General features: G+C 39.2%; 2 protein-coding genes across 2 annotated transcripts in view; one reads left to right on the top strand and one right to left on the bottom strand.

Annotated features, from left to right (window-relative positions):
* Positions 1–421: 421 nt before the first annotated feature.
* On the bottom strand, positions 422–2,954 carry psenen (presenilin enhancer, gamma-secretase subunit). Its single transcript, XM_079482284.1, has 4 exons — positions 2,846–2,954; positions 2,368–2,462; positions 1,691–1,795; positions 422–1,156 (listed from the first exon to the last, which is right to left on the bottom strand). The coding sequence occupies exons 2-4, from the start codon at positions 2,426–2,428 to the stop codon at positions 1,017–1,019; spliced, it is 306 nt and encodes a 101-aa protein (XP_079338410.1). The 5' UTR covers positions 2,429–2,462; positions 2,846–2,954; the 3' UTR covers positions 422–1,016.
* A 793-nt stretch (positions 2,955–3,747) lies between these two features.
* Positions 3,748–17,643, top strand: part of kmt2bb (lysine (K)-specific methyltransferase 2Bb) — a 33,793-nt gene continuing 19,897 nt past the window's right edge. The window contains exons 1-15 of the mRNA XM_079482282.1: positions 3,748–4,158; positions 6,030–6,108; positions 6,355–9,471; positions 9,576–9,775; positions 10,415–10,519; positions 10,677–10,833; positions 11,120–11,330; positions 11,616–11,680; positions 11,751–12,005; positions 12,578–12,684; positions 12,785–12,895; positions 13,451–13,564; positions 16,178–16,324; positions 16,458–16,550; positions 16,878–16,995. Of these exons, the coding sequence (XP_079338408.1) occupies positions 3,850–4,158; positions 6,030–6,108; positions 6,355–9,471; positions 9,576–9,775; positions 10,415–10,519; positions 10,677–10,833; positions 11,120–11,330; positions 11,616–11,680; positions 11,751–12,005; positions 12,578–12,684; positions 12,785–12,895; positions 13,451–13,564; positions 16,178–16,324; positions 16,458–16,550; positions 16,878–16,995 (5,188 nt within the window). The 5' untranslated portion in view covers positions 3,748–3,849. The remainder of the gene's footprint in view (positions 4,159–6,029; positions 6,109–6,354; positions 9,472–9,575; positions 9,776–10,414; positions 10,520–10,676; positions 10,834–11,119; positions 11,331–11,615; positions 11,681–11,750; positions 12,006–12,577; positions 12,685–12,784; positions 12,896–13,450; positions 13,565–16,177; positions 16,325–16,457; positions 16,551–16,877; positions 16,996–17,643) is intronic.

Raw genomic sequence — 17,643 nt, 5'->3', positions numbered from 1 at the left:
CTGTAAACTCATCTACATGTATATGAAATAAGGAATGGATGGAATTAGAATGACTATATTATGTTCAATTAAACACATTGTCCTATCGCTGATATCCAACAACAGGACAAAGCTTCATCATCTGTCAAATTTGACCTATGATTCCAGAAGATAAAGCCTTTCTGGATGCCCTTTGGATGTAAACAGACCAATGGCCAATGTGTTGGCAAGCTATTGAAGCTGGGGATAACATATCCTTCTGCTGTCAGCATGGGCTGGAAACAGAAACAGAACTGTCTGTCCATGGCGTTGACTACAGGTGACTAAAAACAGCAACCAAGATCAACGACTCGCTTAGTGTTTGCCCCAAAGGGGGGTCGAGTTTCATAATAGGCGCCTATATGGGGGTACAAACAAAACAGAGGCTTCATGCGTTCATATTACAGAGTCTGCTATGCAAATCGGTTTAATATTTTTGTAAGCCGTGTTGATTAATAGGCAACAGTACAGAGAAGCTCGTCCCTCACATGGATTAGGTGGCGATCTCAAGGAATTTGCTTAGCTTATGTGATGCTTTTCCATGATCTAAAAAGAGCAAATCGGTAGTTGACAGATTGGCATGGACAAATGGTGCACAAACTGTATTTCTTGAAAATCTTTGCTTTTTATACAATACAGTTTAAAGACTTTATTTTGTACAGACCTGCCTGGTCTTAAAGTTTTATTATACATTATAATGCTTTCACAGAAATCTTAAAGTACTTGCTGCGTTACTTAAATGTAATGTGATAAACATAGCGGTTAAAACTTGACAACATATGGAATAGAGTATTAAGCAGCATAATGCGTTTGTGTCCATATTATCTAACCCAACCAACAGATGATTCCATCCGTTCACAAAATACCACAGCTCCCAGACAGATCCAGTATATCTTGCATGTGACGACAGTGGTAAAATTAGCCAGGGTGCATCTTGTCAATGGGAGTAGAAAAATTTTAAGTATTAAAAAGAGGTATGGTGAAGCAAAGCCTTTATATCAGGCTGTGCCGAGCGGAATGGTAAAAGAGAGGTAATCTCCAACCTCCCCCCACCGAGCTCTGAAATGTTGGAATATTGTGATCCACGTTGTCAACACCGCCACCCACACTAAAAGCCCCAGCGCTGATTTCTTCAAATCTGTTGAGGGTTGAAGAAAAAGTTTAGATTACATTCAAAACATCATACACTGCACCAAATATATCAAACATGCTAAAGTACGATCTATAATGTGAAACAACGGTTTACTTCGCTACTGTGTATAACACCCCTTGGACTCAAAGCATTCTCTTAATGCATCATGTGTCTTGCATATAAACAGCACAGTTTATACAAACGCGACTCAGGAATTCCAGCCTGCATCACCCACTTTGTCTCTGCAATGTGAATATCCCATAAGGACTTGTGCACATTATGTGCAACTGTACACTGCCTACTATTTTTTAATAATAATGGCTATTAATATAGTAAGTGGCAGCAGAAAGTGAAGTAAACATCATAAACAGTAGTATTCCTTTAAATAACTTGCATTTTGTGATATCCATTTTTAAACCTTTTTTCCCCTCAATAAAATACAAACTATTTGTTGTCAAGGTAAAGTGACACAAGACCGAACTTATCAGGTTCCTTGCAATATTCTTAAATATGATAATGCTTGCGCTGTCATAAACTCACAGGATTTGATCTGTGGTTGTTCTGTGTAGGCAGGTTTTAAAAATGCCTCTTTGAAAAACCACACCACATTAACCAGCCAGAGGAAAGGAAGGAATGCAAAACCACCTGTGGAAAATATTTAAACAGACAGCATTGTTAAAACATGTAGGCTATATGAAAATGTATAAATAGAGTAATGTGCAAATTAGGCACGTCTGATGCGTCACTAAAATTTTATATATATATATATATATATATATACGCATGAATATTAATAAAAACAGAAATCCAATTTTGCTATTGGGATTACATAAAGATGTCATTTCAAACCTGTACGACTCTTCTGTGGTGTACAAAAGAAGATATTTTGAGAAATGTGATTTTGTGTCGATGCAAGGGAAGCTAATGGGGACTGCTATTGTTTGGTTAGAAAAAACATCTTAAAAATATCTTCTATTGTGTTCTGCAGAAGAAAGAAAGTCATACAGGTTTGGAATGACAAAAGAGTGAGTAAATGATGACATAATTTTCATTTTTGGTGTAAAATCCCTTTAAATCCATAAAAACATCCTGCCAAAATGATTGTAACAGTATGCAGATTTTGGAAATCTATACATAAAGACATTACAAATGCTCTTGGGGATGCATCTAACATGGCTTTGGTTTAGTGACTTACAAATCTTTTTAAAAATACATACCTAGATAGTATCTTCTGCAAAGGCTTACTTTCTCTTCATTGGGAATTCGTTCAAGATTCATAGTGGATTTAGTTTATGTCGTTGTGATGGTCTTCCTGTGAACAAAAGAGAACTTGATAAAAATACAGACACTTATATCATTCATCTGAAACGATCAATTTGTTGAAGCATTGCTGCCATCTGGCTACACAAAACCGTATTGCCAAAATATCGTGCTTTACATGAACGTTACAGGGAAATTGGGATGCTTGTACAAAATCGTACATTATAAAGCTTCGCAAATATATCAAATCAGTAAATCAAGAACAACACCGAGATAATGTTTGGAAAATTCACAGCGAAGAACAACAACATCCGCCTAATCTGTAGCACAGTCATGACAACACTACGACGAAGATCGAGGGGTTATTAATCGCATACCTCGCGCATCATTTTAAACCTTTAACTAATGCATCGTTTAATATAAAGAGATGGATACCTTAAATAGCGAGCACAGATCAGAAAACGGGTGGTTTAACACAACAAAGGCGAGGGTGAAACAACTTTTATGGTTCCGCTTCCTGATGAAACCTGTGATGTTACGTCGCTTTGGCGCATTGGATGATGGGTAGTGTGGTTTTTGAGGATCGGGAGTGGGAAAGTATTATTAAATACATCGCATTTTGTTGCATATTTTTTGCATTTAAGTTATGGGTGAAAATGCTAATTGTATTAGTCCTAAAACAGGCTATTATTAAATTATTTTATATTATTATTTTTAATACATATATACATATATTTAATTGAAAATAAGTTCAACATTAGATTGACATATGAGCAGACCAGGTTACTATAAATAAAAATAAATGAATGGTTAATGCGAATAATAAAAAGGCTTTATAAAATGTTGTGCTATTGTTTTGTACATTTATATGCGTTACATTATTAAAATATTAACAGCCATATTTAAAATAGTGACGTTTTAAATGTTACACCAAAGTAAAATATATAATATTTTACATTATTTATTGTAAAATTGCATAAATATTTTACAATGCTTATAATCGGCATTACTTTCTATTGTCTTTTACTATATATCATACAATAATAATATAAATATATATCACATATATTTAATTGAAAAGAAAACGAGTGCAAAGAAATACACAAATCTGCCCGGAACAGCAAAACAAGAAACCATTAAGACCATGTTTAACTAAATGAACAAAAGGTTACCCTTTGTATTTAGTAATACAAATTAAAAAATGTAACAAACCTTAAAAAAATAAACACACAAAAATAAACCCTGACCTATGACCTGAAATGAATGCTTAAGTGTTAGAATTATAATGAAAGCTTTCGCAGTCTTATTACCGAGGTGCATTGTCATTCTTAGCCTACATCTCCCACAATGCACCGTACGTCGGCCCCCCCCCTCCCTATCTGGCGCTTTCCCTCTTCTCTCACCCTGAGTTTCTATCTATCGGTGTTGTTGTTGAAGCTATGATGGCGGCAGCGGGATGCGGATCAGCAACCGCGGCTGCCGTTGTGGGCGCAGGCGGCGTGGGCGCGGCGCGGGGTCGCTTTCCCGGTCGCCCGTGGTCGTCGCGGAGCCGTTTGCGTTCGGAGAAGCGGTGGCAGCTCGGCCGCACCGGGACAGACCAAGACGAGATCTCCTCCAGCGGAGGCCCGAGGCCCACTTGCATGGTGTTTGCGCTGAACGAGGACCAGTCCCACTTGCGCCTGCTCGGGATCGAGGCGAGCTACGAGGTCCTGGGAGAGGCTGGATACAGCTCCAGTGGAAGCGACGAGGTGGGTGCATGCGTCGAGTTGCGGTTGTCGTAACGTTGCACGGCACGATCGTGGCCTTGTTTTGCGGGGCCGTGTTGCATAGGAAGAAACAGTCATGTAAGTTTAGTGCATCTGCAGTCGCCAGCTGCGTTCAACAAAATGGACATGCGAGCACAGCGCACCGGCCCGTGTTCAATGGGTATCGGGGGTATTTAAAGGGGTGCACGGGAGGCGCCGTGACCGCGGTGGTGCTGTTTAATATCCCGGTTGTGTTCATTCATACGTGCCGTTTTAAACGCATTATTTCCGCATTATATGTATGCATTAAAGCGTTGCATTATAATGCGGAGGGGGAGGGGGTAATTACTGTAGCATTGTAGCTTACGGTGGCATCAGGGTCATGGAGTTTGCATTACGCTTTCTTAAGTCACCCGACTGTAGGTGGTACATTATTTAGGTCATTGGTGCGGGTTTTGTTTTGAATATGGATGTTTTCCTCATTTTTGAACATGCATGCTATTTGCTGGATTTGATTCTCGTGACAGATTGCTTTTGAGACCATGCAGTGTGCTTGGGTCACCTGCAGTATGATGTTAGTTAGCTATGAATGAAAATCAGGGGTCATGGCAAGACTCAAACACGGTTTTATGTGGTCTCGTCCTGAGGGGTTGGTGTTTTTAAAAGGTTGCATGCGTTTTTCTCAGTGTGCATGCCGGTGAACCTGTTGTGGATCAAACGAAGTTGTGCTTTAAGTCTTGACGAGTCAAGGCAATGGACATTTTCTAAAAAGTTAAGGAAATTGGGCACAAAATATTCACTTTGGATAGAAATCGCTTTTTGTCGGTCCGCTCTATATGCAATGTTTTGCAATAAATGTATTTTATGAGAAGCACACGGGAATTCATTGGACACATTTGTGGGAACGCTTTTATTTTGCATGTATGCTGCCAAGCGTCAGATATCACTGAGGTGGAAATGCGCTATGGCAACTTTGTGTGGCTTTCTGTGTGCAGAAGCATGCGACTTAAATGGAAAAAAATGAATACTTCGAACATCAAGGTCAAAGCTTTGTGGACTTTGAAAGCTTGAGGACAAAGTCAGACGTTTTTCTTGTTCTTTTGAATAAAATTGGGGTCATCAGCTGTTTGAAGTTTACTGGTTTCCTCTACATGTCTATAAAGTGTTTGCAGTTTTACATTTGTAAGGTTTAACGGTTTCGGCGTTGATACAGTGTGATATTTATTGTGTTCGTATTTTAATGCGTGAACTTTGTTTTTAACATGTATTTTCTTAGTGGTGAACTCTTTACATTTAGTCATTTAGCAGACGCTTTTATCCAAAGCGACTTACACAGAGTTCGGGGAGCCATAGTACACAACTCTTACACCATTAATGTTGGAACAAGAATGACGGCGTCTTGATCTCCCTTCAAATCTCTGTCATTACTGCATTCTGTTTACATGTGTTATGTTGTTAACAAGAGATTTCTCAAAAGATGCTTACCTGACGTCACCTTCAGCGATGTGTCTTTATGCTGAATTCTTCTAGGCATAAACTTAAAATGCATTCTTGTGTAATGTTTCATTGCGTGGTCCTCTTTCTAAAGAATCAGCCTTAAAGAGAGCACATTTTTATCTCTAATATTCTGTCGCTCCCTTTTTTTTAAAAACTTAAAACAGAACAAGAAAATCCATTTAAGATAACAAAAAAAACTATATTTACGGTAATTCTATATTTTTGTCTGCGTAATGCTATTTAAATTCTGTAAAAGAGCGTGCCACATTGTTTATGCCTACATTCATTTATGTTTACTCATTGTGCTTCATCTAAAGAATAACACTAGATAAACATTTACTTAAAATGTGTTTAAGCTCACTTCTTTTGATTTACAGGGAGCTGAATTCAAAGGCTTTAAAGTTGAAAAGGAAGACTTCAGCGCCCCAGTTTGCCCTGGACGAAATCCATGGAAACGTAAGTGTGGCTTTAGATGCACTTAAGATACTCTTCATTAGTTTCATTTAATTGCGTTTGCTTAGTATATTTTGATCCTACATGTGATTTAAGCTATGTGTTTTAGAACTTTTTTAGTATTTCTGTATTTCATGTATAGAATTTATGTATACCCTAATTTAGTTTAGACTAGTTGATAATTCACGTGCATTGTCTTAAATGATCATTTAAATCTAATGTAAGTCATTTATTTTTATTTGCATCCAGGTGATTGTGCTCCAGGGAAGTCAAAGAGGATACGTCAAAGGCCACCTCCTGCAACGGCTGCATTAAAAAACACAGGTCCACACGATTCTCCAAATGATTCTGCTGAGCAACTACACAGTCAAGAGCCTCTAAAGGACCCTGTGGTAGATGATGGTGTCGGAGGTGCTGAAGGATCCAAAAAATCCTCCAAAACCAGAAGAAAAAGAGGGTCGGCGAAACAAGAACCTCAGTCAACTCCGAGGATCACCATCAAGCTGGTGACTAAAAAGACTACAGTCCCCTCCTCACAACAGAAATCTGGTAAAAAACGGAAGGGAATCAAATTCAAATCTGAAGTCACAGAGGATCAATGTGCGCAAATCTCAAGTGCTCATGTGAAATTAAAGGCCGCCGTACCAGCCATTGAAAACAGTGCAGGTGAGCCAAAAAAGGAGACTTGTACGAGAAGACGAGGAAGATCCGCAGACAAGAAACCAGAATGTGCTCCACAAACAGATCCCGAGGCAGAAGACCAAAGACCGAAGTTGAGAAAATCAACGAGAAAGCCTCAGAACTTACTGGGAGATGAAAGTACAGAGCCAATCACTGAGGAACAACCAGCACAAGACAGCGCTGAAGTAAATAAGCTTGTGATTCGGAGACAACACAAAAGGTCATCCACTTCTGTACAGGAGTCTATGAACCCGAGTTTGGCCGAATCATTGTTGGAAGTCTCAACTGTTGAAGAATCCAGGTCACCCTCGAAAAAGAAAAAGAAGAAGAAGAAGAAAAAAAAGAAGAACCACAAGGAGTCTGAAAGTAATCAGGAATCAGCCGTGGTTCCTGCTGATGAGAAGCTCTTTTTCAACAGTGAATTCGTCGGAATTCCAGGTTTGAAGCTGACCAGGATACGACATCCTAGATCTCGCAAGAAACGCTGCAAGATTGTTTGGACTCTAACACTGGTTAAAAGCAAAAGCAAAGACACTCAAGACAATCCATGTAAAACGCAAGAAAGCCCCATCAAAGAAGCAGAACCTCCTGCTGAACCTGTTGAGGGCGAAAACATTTCTACAGAAGCAGAATCCACACTTTCCAAGACGTCGGAGACGGACACACAGGTGCAGCAAATCTCGGAGGAAACTCCGAACACCACAATTTCTGAAAACCCAGAGAGTTTAACAACATTTGAGGAAGTTGAGAAAACATCAAATGAGGAAAACGTGGTGGTCCTTGAAAGGTCTGAAACAACTACACAAGCACATCCAGAAGAATCCACTCAGACAGACCCCGACGATATGACGAGTAGGGACATTGTTCCTCCGCTTCAAATAAAGGTTGTGTCCTCGCCCGGCAAAAACAACAGTTTGAAGCAATCCTTCTTGATTCAACAAGTCACAACGTCACCTGAAATAATGGAACTCCCTGCAAAAGTTGAAGAGAATCCAGAGATGGTGGAGAACGTGTTGAAAATCAGAGCCGCCCCTGCCCACAAAAGAAGGAACAGGCTACGCCAAAACACTGGCCGGAAGAAGCGTGGAAAACACAAACACTGGACCATTTACAGACGGAGGTGTAAAACAAATCTGTCGAATGACAACAACGCTTCTGAAATCGCAGCTGAAGTTGAGACTCAGGTGGACGAAACGCTAGTATTGCCCACGGAAGTGCCAGGGCCTGTAGAACCAAAAATCCAGTCGCGTGAAGTTGAGCATAAAAGAGGAGGAAGACGTTCGACTCCATTAAGAACAGAATCACAGATACCCGAAGCAGCTGAGCCACAGACAACTGAACAAACTGTTGAAGCAACACCAACCAATCTTTCACTCGAAGTGACTGAAAGCCAGCGCGAGATTAAAGTGGAGGAGACATCAGCCCCAACTGAGATGGTTTTAGGGCCTTCGGAAAGAGATCAGCCGCAGGTTCCTCGTCCTTTGAGACGGCGGATTAAACATGTCAGACGTAAACGGAGGGCTTTGATCGGCCGTAGGTTAAAAAATCCTAGAATGAGACTTGAGAAGGAGTCAGTTAGTGCAGTAACTGAAGATTGTCCTCCGACGGTTGGCACAGATGTCGGTGAGCCCAAACTACTATTTTCAACAAAGTTCAAGAGGAAACGAATTCGTTCCATCGGAGTTAAAAGAAAAAGAGTCAAGCTCATTTCAAAGCAACTGGAGAACGCCAGCGAAGAGCAGATTTCCGAGCAGGCAGACAAGGTGGATTCTGTGAATGAAAAAGCAGAAGACCAAGACGTTCAGCCTAGCAAAATGAAGTTTGTGAAAAACATCAGACATTTCATCATGCCAGTTGTGAGTGCCCGATCTTCGCGGGTCATCAAGACGCCGAAGAGGTTCATGGATGATGTTGGTATGTCGGAACTGCCCCGCAGGAACTCTCAAAAGAAGCTGGGACTACAACCGAGAACAAAGCGGCATGATTCTAGTGAAAGAGGTGACCCTGAATCCCTTCTGTCTCAGGATGAAGAGGATGATCTGGGTGAAAGTCCCAGCGATCTCGATTTGTCTTCAACTGTGGAATCGGATCCTAAACTGGCCGACGCTGAGAATTTCAGTCTGGAAACGGCATCTGGTAAAAGGCGCTCGCTTCTCAGAGATCCTGGTTTCAAATGGGGCGTTTTGGAGCCTGCCGTCGAGGATGTGTTCAATTTCAATGAAGACCTCGACAAAGAGCTGGAGACCTTGTTATCTGCCAAAGATTTTCCAATGGACGCATTTCTCGATCCGCTCCAAAAGAAGAAAAAATCCACAAAGTTTAAAGCGCAATCATCAAAATTAAAGTTATACAAGAAGCTAAAACTCAAACAGAGTCTTACGAATCGTAAAAAGACACCGGCAACAGAAACGAAGAAGGTTGTTTCATCGCCTGCCAAGGCACAGAAGATCGCGTTGGAAGAGGGTGCCAGTTTAATTCAATCTCTCAAAAATATGAAGAAAGAAAAAGCTAAACTTAAAATCGAGGATCTCAACACCCCTGGGGTTGTTCGCAAAGTCTCCATCTGTGTCCGAGCTCTTAGTTCCAAGTTGCTAGCGCAACACAGGGCAAGTCACATCCAAGAGGATGAACTGCCGGATGAATTCTCCATTCATACAGACATCTCGCTTCCCAATAAATGTAAAGGTAGGTTAACATCATATTTATACATTAGAGGACAAAATTAAATTGATTGACGTTGTCGTCAATGGTGTTATGCCCTTAACCCTACTTTCTTTTTTGTATCTCAGATTTTGATAAAATGCATCTCACAGAATCAAAGAGTCTGCGGGAAGAGGAAGGTTCTGAAAATGTTGTTGATGCTGAAGAGAAAGTCGCCTCTCATCGGCCTCGCCTTACAGGAGCTAACAAGAGGATGTTCAACCTTCTTAAGAAAGCAAAGGTCCAGCTCATCAAAATAGATCAACAGAAACAGCTGAAATCATCTGGGGTAAATCCATTTAACTACAGATCATACAAATGCAATTTTTTAAGACAGGTATTTTTCCTTTATGATGTTGGTTTTTTTATTGGATAAAAGCACATTTATGTAAATTAGAAATCATGACTATCTTTTTTGATATCGCATAAATTTTTATTATATATCAAATATGAATTTTTGAGGCGAATATTAACTGAATTATATGAATTATTGGTTTGTTTTATCAGCCTCTTTCTTGCTATAGCTGAAATGCTGATGATTTAAAATCATTATAGTTGTGTATTAAATGCCAATAGCCCAAGGTTTTATTTTTACAAAAACCATACGCGGAGACATTCGCTTCAACCAATTTTGCTCAGTCTAGCAAATTTTTGGTCAGATTTAATAAGTGCCATTAAAAGGGAGGTTAAAAAAATATAAATCACATTTACACACTGCCTCCGATATTTTCGTCCGTCATAAAAAAAGTTGGACCGGGTTCGATTGACTGCGCTTTTCGCATCCTTAGCAAGCATTTTGAGAGGCGTTTTGACGATTCAGAGACAGCGTTCAAACGAGAGCCAAATAATAAAAAGCGCAGACGAAAATTTCAGATTGTATGTGCAAAGACCTCTACTGTTATGTGTAATCACACCTTGTTTTGTTTAGCTCCTTCCGGAAGGTAGAATCACAGCAACAAAGAGGCAGAGACGAAAACCAAAGGAGCGTCGTGAGAATGCCTGTCCCAATAAGACCGACGTGTCTCCGGAGCAGGTGCGTCACGTCCTTTTAAAACAGAACAAACTGTTGTTTTTTCACAATAGATGTTTCAGCTATTTCATTGTAATGCGTACAGCATTACCTCATATGTTTGCATCATGAATGAGCCATTCTCACGAGTTTTTGTTTCAAACTGAATTCTTTCGCGAAGGAGCCTGCCAGAGGAGGACCCCGCATCAAACATGTTTGCAGGGCAGCGGCTGTGGTTTTAGGGCAGCCTCGTGCCATGGTCCCTGATGACATCCCGCGACTGAGCGCTCTACCCCTGCACGAGAGATCAGACATATCTCCTTCACCTGCAGAGAAAGGTACAGACACATACTCTGCAAAAGTGCTAAAAGGGATACTATTCAAAGGTATCCCTTTAAACAGAAGTTAAACAGATAATACAAACCCTTGAGTACTAGTATAATACGTTACTGTGACTTGCATACCTTTGAGATTACACAAACGCTTATTGTCGTTGTTACAGGAAAGACCTATGTTGTTCAATGTTCAGTTCCTTTGGTCAGGAATTGGAAGAGAGCTAATGTGGCGACGTTATCTAGATCTTTTTAAGTCGCGCATTGAGGTTGCGATGTTTTTTTATGGCAGGTGTGGAGTCTCACTCTGATCCAGAAAGCCCCGTCATACAAGAGCACAGAACACCAAAGTCCCGCAAAAGTAGAGCTCATTTGTTAGCCAACCGAAACCGAAGGTGTGGCGACTGTAAGGGATGCCTCCACGAGGAGGACTGCGGCAAGTGCATGAACTGCCTTGACAAACCCAAGTTTGGCGGCCCCAACACGAAGCGCCAGTGTTGCGTGTAAGTATTTGTTGTTTATTACGTGGCTCTGAAATGCTTGATTCTGATTGGTCAGATCTTGCAAAGCAGAGGTGTGTTATTCTTCCAAAAGAACCACTAAAACTGATAACACACCACTCATCCGTGTACTATGAATCATTGAGTGCTAATACTTGTATGTTTAAAGTATCACTATGCTGTTTCTTCTCATGCCAGGTTTGAATTTCTTACAGATAAGCTCTGTAATGTACATTGATCAATGCTCCTAAAAGCCTTCTGAAAATGTAATAACTCTTTTTATTGAAGATACAAGCGATGCGATGCAGTTGAAGAACGGAAGGCCAAGAGACTCAGTGGGAAGCTTCAAAAAGGTAAGAGAATTAAAATTTCTGGACATTGTTATGACGAGCGAGTTGTTGATGAGCGCCTCACTGTTCATAGGGAATGTGAAGAGGCGGCGTTCATCAATCAGTGCGGGTCACTCAAGTAATGAAGACGGCGAGGGCGCAGATGGAATCGGACGAATGTTCCCTACTCCACCGGGTGACAGTCCATCTGTGCGGAAGCAGCCACGGCGGCACGTTAAACCACGTTTCTACTGTGACCTGCTGGATTATGACTCCGACTTGGAATGGATTGGTGGTTCGAACTCCACCTCTCCCGGACGCAGGAGAACTCCTGGTCTTCGCAACGCAGGTTAAACATTAACTGTCAATGAAGAATGGGTGTACTGTTGGAGCAGGGTTTGGTTGGCCTCTATTTCTAGTAAATTCTAATAAAAATACAAACTCTTAAACCTTTGATTTGTTTGTTCACAATCTTTTTTCCACTAAAGAGTGTTTTTCCTTGGTTTTTCCCCATTTACCACCAGGGGGCGCTACACGTTTAGATTTTAAGATGATGGTTTTATTTAAAGTACATTTTAACTTTAAATAATAGTAAAGTTGTATCATTATTTATATTATTCATTATTCAAATTGTTTTGCTATATCAAATTGTATATGCAAAAGTAGATCATAAATGTATGTTAAGTAATATAAAAATGATTATTTATAATAATATTATTTTCGTAGAAACATTAATGCTATCATATAGGTTGATGGGGGGCTTCTTCAAACATCACCTTAAAAGTAAACAACTTGTAATGGGGGTCTTCATTTTGTTATTTAACTTTCCATGTTTTCTATATACCTTTTCTCCATTTATTTAATCTATCCATTTATGTTTCTATCCAAGCTTTAACTCTATTTGTTTGTAATGCACCACAGACTTTGTGTCATTGGACGACTTTATCGGCGATGCCTTTGGCGAAGGAGTGCGACATCGCAGACCTGGCTTCAACAAGGTTCCCCCCATCAGACGTAAAGCTGAGAAGGTATTCAGATTGTACAAGCCTCAGGTGGAATCAAAGCCATCCTCATTCAACCAACATCTCACAGAAATAGTGAAAACAACTGTTGTTTCTACTTTCATAGAGTCCTCTGGAACAGACACCGCCCAGCGTTTTGGCAGCCCTCGCAAACGGATTTGCAGAAAGAGAGACGGAGCCAGAGGAACCCACGCACAAGATCTGTGTAGATTTCAAGGTAATGTTCTCGACGCTATCGCACACATCTTCAAGGTGTTTTTTTAGTTTGGATTAGTGAGACGTGTTTGAGGAAAGCAAATCAAGGGCTTTTTTGCCACATGATGGCAACACAAACTTCGAATGGACAAATCACTGTAAAGGTTTAAATCGACCAATAATAAAACTACTGCACTGATGTCCTTTCTTTTTAATGACCGGGAAAACACTTCAGTCTTGCATGTGCAAAATACAACCATATCGAAGACATCCAAAAACAGCCCACAATGCATCAGACAAAGATTTAGCTTTCTTTTTATTTGACATCTGGTTACAAGTCATGTGTTGCTATCAAGATGTTGCTATCCTCCCTGTCTGTCCATAAAAGAAGTCATTGTTTTTCACTTGTTTTGTGGGAGTCTTGTTGCTCTCTTCAGTGTGCAACAGTTCTGATGTGAAGTACTTTCTAATACTATGAAGCCATTGATGTTTATATCATCAAACTCGATCTTCTTTTGAAAGCACATCGGCTGGACAGATGCAGTCATGTTCCTCATTTCTCTTTCGTTCTTAATAGGAGGACTGTAGTCTTCAAAGCGTTTGGGTGACAGGAGGTCTAAGCGTCCTCACCTCTGTTCCTCTCGTGCCCCAGTACGTCTGCCTGCTGTGTGCCAGTAAAGGCCAACATGAGGTTTGTCATCTGCCTTTCATTACACCAACAACTTCTCTTTCAACACATCAAAAATGAATCACGATTAGTCTACTAAAAAAGTTTGGGTGTGTATATTATGTGTGATGTGTATGTTTATACATTTATGTGTGTGCATTCATATATGAGCCATTCTACAGAATTGGTGCAAAATCTTAAAAAAAATTAGTTTTTTCGCAGAATTTCTTGTATGTAAGCAAATAGTATAATATCAAAGGTACACATTTCTAGTTATTGTGCAGTTAATTTTCGTATTGTAATTTAAGAAAGATTGCAATCTTCCTCTCCCCCAATGTTTTCACTACCGACACGCAATAATATATAAATGAATAAGAAGGATTATATTTACTTATTAAGATTTAGTTTGAATCTACTTTTTAAATATGTTTTTGCAAAAAAAAAAAATCCACATGTAAATCAATATCGGTTACATTTTTAACAATATTTCAAGTGCAATTCGTTTCTTTGTAAAAGGCATAAGATTGATCATACCAGTTTTAAAGGAATGGATTCATTCGTTTTTATATACAGTGAACCAAACACTATCATAACATCATAATTGAATATATGTAATGTTTGACCAAACATCCCAGGTTTCGGTTTTAACACACTCACATTTTTAGAAGTGATGGTAATGTTTTGGTGATCCCAGTATTTAATTTGCACAGCTGAATCAGACTTTCAACCTTTTGATAAAAATGACTAACTATGTTGCAACATTTACAAAGTAAATATTTAATACAGTGGTTACCAACCTTTTCATGGTCGCACCCCACTGTAAACCCATTTAAAGAACTGTAGTGCCACCATACTGTACATTGACGATAGATTAGATAATGTGTAAAATATGTTAGATATAGTTTATATATATATATATATATATATATATATATATATATATATATATATATATATAAACTATTTATAAAGAAGCAAAATAACACCTGTATATGACAGATTGAAAACAAGAGATCAGATTATAAATGCAACAACCCCAAAAGAAACCATCACAGAAATAATGGTTTCCATTAAAATGCCATTGTGAACCATTCGATTTTTGCAGTTAGACCATTACAAATGTTGTAGTAGTGTATTGGGCATTTATCCAAAAGGATTAATCTGCCAGATCACTTGAACGGTGCGCGTTTCATCGATTTTAACAGGATTTTATTTGCAGTTTATTATACAGATCCGCTGTGGCGTCGTTTGCTTGTCAAAAATATAACTTTACTTTATTTACACGCCACTCCCTTTACGCGCACTAAACTCATCGGGAGAAAGAGACTTGCGCTTATTCTTAAACTACAGTGGGATACTTTATATGATCTACCTGTTTCTTAAGATGATGTAGTGGAAATTGCTGCAGCTTCCTGAGCGGGCGTTTTCCTACTAGATATTTACATTTTCATTTATTCATTTGGCAGACAATTTTATCCAAAGCGACTTACAAGTAGGATGAAAGATAGAAAACTTTTGTACGCAGGACGCTCACACGCGCAGCTTCAGGCAGAAGCCTCTCCTCTCCGTCAATTTGCAATCGCATTCCTCCCTGCATTCGTTATCGAGTTCAAAAGTTTGGGGTTTCCGGCAACCGTCACACCCTGTGATCTAATAGAAAACCTACAGCGCACATATTTTATCACTACTAAAATACTTTTGATTTGCATAACTGGACTGACTTTTGTTGATTTTCCCAAATAAAAGATTAAATGTCCCCTTTTTCTCACTACCGAAACACATTTTGTCACTACCGAAACTATGAGACCAAGTGAAATGCATCGGTCGTGACTGTTTTGGTAGTGACAATTTTTTTTATACTTTGAAGCCTAGCTCAAATAAACGCATAAACCATCACAGAAACAAATAAATACCCATACAAACTAAATTTGATGGAATAGCGCCCAAAACAGTTTGCTTAATTGCAGAAAAAATATGTTTGGTAGTGATGTTTCTTAGTTACACACAGATTTTCAGACTTTTGACCGATCTTATATATTAGAGAGAAGGACACAGTAATGATTCTTGATCAAAAATGTAGGGGTGTGGCTAAAATCAGTCTCGGCCAATAGTTTGTTTCGGTAGAGACATGAAAATCCAGAACACATTCTTTACATAAAACCTTTGCAAATAAAATATATATTATATTATCAAATATTAAAACTAAATGGTTTACTTAACTTTTTTTTAAAACATCAAAACGATTTGAACATTTAGAAAGTAACTTTTGTATACATCAAGCTTACTGATCTTATAATTATTATTGTGGGTTTCGAAAGATGAAAGAAGGATCTTATAAAACAAATTAGATTTGAATACTCGAATGCCTTATAAATGTGTTTTTTGATGTGGGACAGCAGTTTGCTTGAATGGCCCATACACACTTTTTTAATCTCAACACAGAATTTTATTTTCGAACCGATTAATTGCGATTATTCGATTAACTGCTATTAACCGATTAACTGCTATTAATTGATGTGCCATACCTAAATCCAGGAAAAACTGTCAAATGCAATTCGAAAAAAGGGCCAAATCTGTTTCTGTGACGTTCTACTGGTTCAAATTGATACTAAGTGAATTTGCGTTGCTGTTGTGCAGATGCTGCACTGTCAAGTATGCTGTGAACCATTTCACCGGTTCTGCTTGGAACCTTCTGAGCGTCCCTTGGAGGAGAACAAGGAGAACTGGTGTTGCCGTCGCTGCAAGTTCTGCAGGGTCTGCGGACGCAAGAACAAAGAGTCCAAGGTAGTTTGCAAGTGTCTCAGTAATCTTGCATTTTGATCTATAGAGTAGTTTTGGTATGGAAATACGTTTTCAGAATTGTTCTGCCTCAGCATTGATGTCAGTAATCAGTTTTCTATTCTTAATTTCAATACAGCCTCTACTGGAGTGTGAAAAGTGTCAGAATTGTTACCACCCCGCATGTCTCGGCCCTAACTACCCCAAACCCAACAAACGTAAGAAGCCGTGGGTAAGTTGAGCCGCATGGGTACTTTCCTTGGCACACAGGAAGCTGACTACATTTATGGCATGTCAAGGGTAGCTGACATTTGAACCCTCTGCAACTTGTGGAGGAAATGCCATGTCATTTATAGCCAGTTGGAAAATAATAATATTCCCAAAAACATTACGAATATAAAATGATGCCCACAAACTTTCCAAACGTCTTTGCGTCTACATGTTTTGGAAGTTATGAAAAGACGTCCGGAGATTTGTTTTTGAACACTTTCTTAGCTAAAATAAGTATCATAAGTCACATTTTTAATACTAATTTAAAGGTACCGTTTGTTGTTTTCAGGTGTGTATGACCTGTATCAGGTGTAAAAGTTGTGGAGTGACTCCAGGGAAAAGCTGGGACACGGAGTGGAATCACGACAAGGGTCTGTGTCCCGACTGCACGCGGTTATTCGATCAAGGTGATGCTTCTTACTGATCTAATGGCAAAATTCTTGTATAAAGCTGTTATTGATTTAATTCTTTCACAAGCCGCATCAGGACCTTATGATGTCCTATACAGTCAGAGTAGCTCAGGACTTCTAGCACATATCCAAGTTATGATGCAACGATTCCAAACAAAGGTTATGCTATGGCTGGTTAATTAAAGCCTTCACCTTTGACTTTTATCTTGAAGTTGTTGGTCTATGTTGGTGAAAAGATAAGCTTGATAGAAGTAATGACAGATGGCACAAACTAAACTCGAAATATAGGAGACGACAAAGGATGCATGCTTCATTGAGTCAGCATAATGAAACTTGGTCTTCTGAGTGCTTGTAGGATATAAATATACTTTTTGCAAATAAATATACCTTCAAAGGAGGCATTATAATAAAAGCACCAACTATTAGACATATTTAGTTTTTTTTGTTTAGCTTGCCGATTGCCAAAAGCAAGACAGAAGTTAACTTTGGCTCATTAAATTGTACCACAAAAACCATTTTGTCACACAATGAAATTGAGCCGTAGCACATTATTTTGTAGTGGTTTCAAAATGTCCCCAAACCTAGACAGAAGTGTCGTCGTCTCATTTCTGCCTGTCGCTGACCTTTAGGTGTTAAAAACGTCAA

Source organism: Barbatula barbatula (assembly GCF_947034865.1).
Source record: "Barbatula barbatula genome assembly, chromosome: 19".
In the NCBI taxonomy this organism is placed as follows: domain Eukaryota; kingdom Metazoa; phylum Chordata; class Actinopteri; order Cypriniformes; family Nemacheilidae; genus Barbatula; species Barbatula barbatula.
This window is presented reverse-complemented; position numbering and strand designations above follow the sequence as displayed.

Excerpts from the sequence above, each read along its gene's own strand:
- psenen (XM_079482284.1), bottom strand. The coding sequence starts at position 2,428 with ATGAATCTTGAACGAATTCCCAATGAAGAGAAAGTAAGCCTTTGCAGA. Across the intron at positions 1,796-2,367 it reads TTGCAGAAGATACTATCTAG|GTGGTTTTGCATTCCTTCCT; the intron begins GTATGTATTTTT and ends TATTTTCCACAG. Across the intron at positions 1,157-1,690 it reads ACAACCACAGATCAAATCCT|ATTTGAAGAAATCAGCGCTG; the intron begins GTGAGTTTATGA and ends AACCCTCAACAG.